This window comes from Aplysia californica, unplaced genomic scaffold (genome assembly GCF_000002075.1).
Source record: "Aplysia californica isolate F4 #8 unplaced genomic scaffold, AplCal3.0 scaffold00172, whole genome shotgun sequence".
Classification (NCBI taxonomy): Eukaryota; Metazoa; Mollusca; class Gastropoda; order Aplysiida; family Aplysiidae; genus Aplysia; species Aplysia californica.
In genome coordinates this window covers 547638-551657 of record NW_004797442.1, presented here as the reverse complement: position 1 = coordinate 551657, position 4020 = coordinate 547638, and the positions used below count along the sequence as shown (strand labels likewise).

The 4020-nt window shown below is 37.8% G+C and overlaps 1 protein-coding gene across 1 annotated transcript in view; it reads right to left on the bottom strand.

Moving 5' to 3' along the window:
- LOC101859853 (slit homolog 2 protein) overlaps positions 1-4020 on the bottom strand; it is a gene marked incomplete in the record, with an annotated part of 216372 nt that overhangs the window by 19879 nt on the left and 192473 nt on the right. Inside the window, 3 exon segments of the mRNA XM_013082399.2 lie at positions 1078-1149; positions 1688-1759; positions 2328-2399. Coding sequence (XP_012937853.1) covers positions 1078-1149; positions 1688-1759; positions 2328-2399 — 216 coding nt within the window.

Genomic DNA, 4020 nt, shown 5'->3' with positions numbered 1-4020 from the left:
CCTAAAAAAACCCAACAACAAAAACCAAAAATAAAAAAGCAACGACAACAAAACAACAACAACAATAAAACAACCCAGCCAAACATAATTATGTAGACAGTAAAAATGGGTCACATTATACCGACCAAAGTCTGCCGCCAAAGAACTCTCGGTAACGGATTTGATCAAGTAGAGGGAAGTTTGAGGCTGGAATCTGAGTGGGATCAGAATTACTTTCCGTTTACGAACATTTCAGTTGGTTGTTTGAGTAAAGAAAAGCATCGACACTATAATGATCATTTAGCGCAAGGAAAAGTAAGACAGATAGAAAAAGCAACAAAGGAAAGTAGAAAAGTAGGACGTACTCCCTGTTGTATTTTGACGAGGAACCAGGTGTTCAGCCTTCGCAGAAGACCCTACATTGGGGCATGGATGATTCTAATTTCAACGGCGTTAACAAACAAATAAACAAGCAACAACAACAACAGCAACAAAACTAACAACAACAACAACCACAACAAAACAAACAACTACAACAACTACAACAACAACACTGATAACAGGAAATAAACGAAGGGAAGAAGAAGAGCGCAGAGGGGAACGAAGACGCGTGCAATGATAGATCCTTTCGAAACTTTCCAGACTTCAGTTACGGATTTTGGTAACCACTTTACTCACGAACCCATACAAGGATTTAAGCAAATCTAATCAGGGAACTGGCGGCTTTCTTCAACAAAATGATTCCTTACATCACTTCTCTCTCTCTCTCTCTCTCTCTCTCTCTCTCTCCACTCCTCATTCCAGTATATGCATTCTCTTAAGGCCGCCTATTCCGTCTGTTAGGAAATAAAAATGAACGACGACACTAACAAAGAAAACAAAACTTATTATGCCATGTTACTCAAAAATCCAGAGGCATTCAAAACCATGATGAAAAAAAAACACAAACCCACCTTAAATATTACCCATTAGAAAAGAAAAGTTTCCTGTCATGATTTGTAAGATGATCGTTGTATAATTGACCTTAAGAGTTTGCTGCACATTTTAAAGGGACAGCAAAATAGAAGGAGTTGTCTAAAAAGTGGTAGTAATACTTACAGAAGCCTCAGTCTGGGAGTCTCAGTAAAGGTAACGTTGTTGATGCACGTTATCTTGTTACCTCGTAACATCCTAGGGGAGAAGAACAACATTAAATTGAACTTGGAAATTATGATATGAAAAGGCAGTATCAACCAACCAACTAATCAACCAATCAAACAACCAAATAACCAACCAACCAATCAATCAACCTGGAAATCAATAAGCACAGTGATGACATAAGAATATGACAAACACGCAAAACAATCGTTCAACTGATAGTACAACTCGTCAGCTGGCTGGCCAAAGGCTAGCCTACGAATTAGCTCACAAACCAACACGAACGGAAGGACCAACCAATTACACAGTTAAGTGAGGAATAAAACAGGTATTTGGTCTAACAGTCTGTCCCCTGTTAACTACCAACTACAATCACCATCAATTCGATTGACTTTTTTAAAACCAAGGATTCAGCCGACCAGGGAAGTGACGATCATCCAGATTTGTCCCCAAAACAAAGAATACACGAGCAAAAAACAAACTAACATACACAATTGTTATATCAATATAAAGAAAAGCATAACAAATAATTATAAACAATAAACGACAGAAAAAGAAGAAACAAACTTACACTGTCTTGACATTGAGTAATCCTTGGAAAGCTTTACCAGAGAGCTGAGACAGCTCATTATTGGACAACTGCCTGCAGGAGATAAACGATCAATTGGTTAATCGTGAATCATAGGTGAAGAAAGGAGAGAAAAAACTCAGTGGTGAATTATATTGGATCAAGGATAAAAAAAAAAAAAGCCGTGCACAGCATTTGAATGCTTGAAAGCTAAGCAATTTCGAGATCTGAGAGGTTTTATTGCTTAACATGACAGGAACCACTATATGACTTATCAAATAGTCAAAAGTTCAACGTAGAACGAAAGGAAAATGCACGTATCGTAATTTTATAAAAAATGTTGCATTTTTAAGATTTCCGATTTCGTTTGAATTTATCGCTTAATGGCACATGCACACACCATTCATTTTGAAACAGGATATATGATATTATGAGAAGGCCTACATAGACAGAGATGTCCCAAATACAAAAGAAAGGTTGTCACATTTAAAAGACACATACAACCTTGGGGGGGGGGGGATTCTAGTGACTGTGCCGGTTGATGGGATAGCCAAGTATTTATATTGCATTGCTTTTATTGCATTTAATGCCTTTAATGCAGAAGCAGTAGTAAGAGAACCAGAAAACAGCGTGAAAAACTTACAGATCAGTCAATTTGTCAGCAGCTTCGAAGGCGCCATCTTCGATTTCATGAATTTCGTTTTCGCTCAGATCTCTGTGGAACAAGAAGAAAATTTAATTAGACTGTAAAACCACGCCATATTGGTTTGTTGGTTGGCTACAAGAAAGAATAACTATCAGTTTTTCTTTCATGTAACAGGTGTCTCTGTATCTTTGTAACGTGAATGAATGTCTCCTTTGCTGACATGCCTGACCAATATTAATGTGTTTGTTATAAATAATACGACCCCCTTCCCTTGTCGAACGGAGCGTAAGAAGAAAACATTATTGAGGGAAAAACAAGCAGGCAGAATGGGGAGAAAAAAAGAGAAGTAGGGATGCCAAAGCTCATAGATAGATACATAGATAGATAGAATAGGTAGATAGATAGATAGATAGATAGATAGATAGATAGATAGATAGATAGATAGATAGAGAGATGGCCAGAAAAAGACAGAGAGAAGCATCCTTCCTATCCGGCCCCACCTCCACATATCATTTTTTTGCCCCATTACAGACTAAGCAGAAACAGAGAAGATGAAAAAAAGAACAGGCCGTTGAAATAAAACAAAATAAGACATTCCTCCAAACTGTTTCTGAACTTAAGCCACATGGCCGAAGGACAGTAACTAATCTTCATCTGTCCAAAGGAAGAGCCATAAAAGTGGAGATAGCTCAAATACTGTCGAGAATGATTCAAGCAGTTGGGTATGCAAGATCGGGTCAGGTTAGGAAATCGGAGGGTTCAGAGTACAGTAAGACTATTTTCTCAGATTTACTAAAGAATAAACATGAACCTCTACAATTGTTCCAGAATGATTGTACGTAAATGACTGTTCATTTGATTTAAATTGGAAGTCATGTTTTCAGTTGAACCCATCTAACATTTTTTTTTGGGAGAAAATAAACAGCGATGTTAGTTTAGGCAATTATGTTATATTACTACTGTCACAACTGGGAAAAAATGCTAGAATTAATTCAATGTATGAAATGTTGTCTGAAATCAAACCTATCGGCCTTTTTCTCCCCTCCCCTCTCATTTTCCCTTTCCTTTCCCTCCTCTCTTCCCCGGCTAGATCTAGTAAAAAAACAAAACAAAACAACAACGAAAACCCCAAAACAAACCAAAAAAAAAACCCAAAAAAGAAAGTGAACTGTTCGTCTCGGGGAAAACAATCGTGAAGGCTCATTTTTCTTAAAAACTCAGGAAAATACAACCAGACTGAAAGTAACCATTGTGCCCGTTCGAAAAAATCAGAAGAGTATACACATGCCCTTAAGGCCACTCGCTAGGAGGGTCCACAGTGTCATTGCGAGACGTTGGCATCAGCTTGTCATGCAGACTAACCTGGTGTAAATCATCGCGCCCCGGGACCCTGGCTTTACAGCCACACACCTTGTCCGAGTGGCCATTTCATAAATAAAACAAGCTCGTAAAACAGCCACAGACTACACGCCAGACAAATTACAGATTAATTCGTGCCTGTGTGGCGGGCTAATTTATCCTGAAGGTTGGCATACAGAACTGGGCATTTTTAAAATCATTAATTTACTTTATTTATCCAATTTGTTTTATTGTGTGTGTTCGTGTGTTTGTGTGTGTATGTATGTGTATGTGTTTGTATGTGTGTGTGTTTGTGTGTGTATAAGATATATATAGACATTATTATATAATA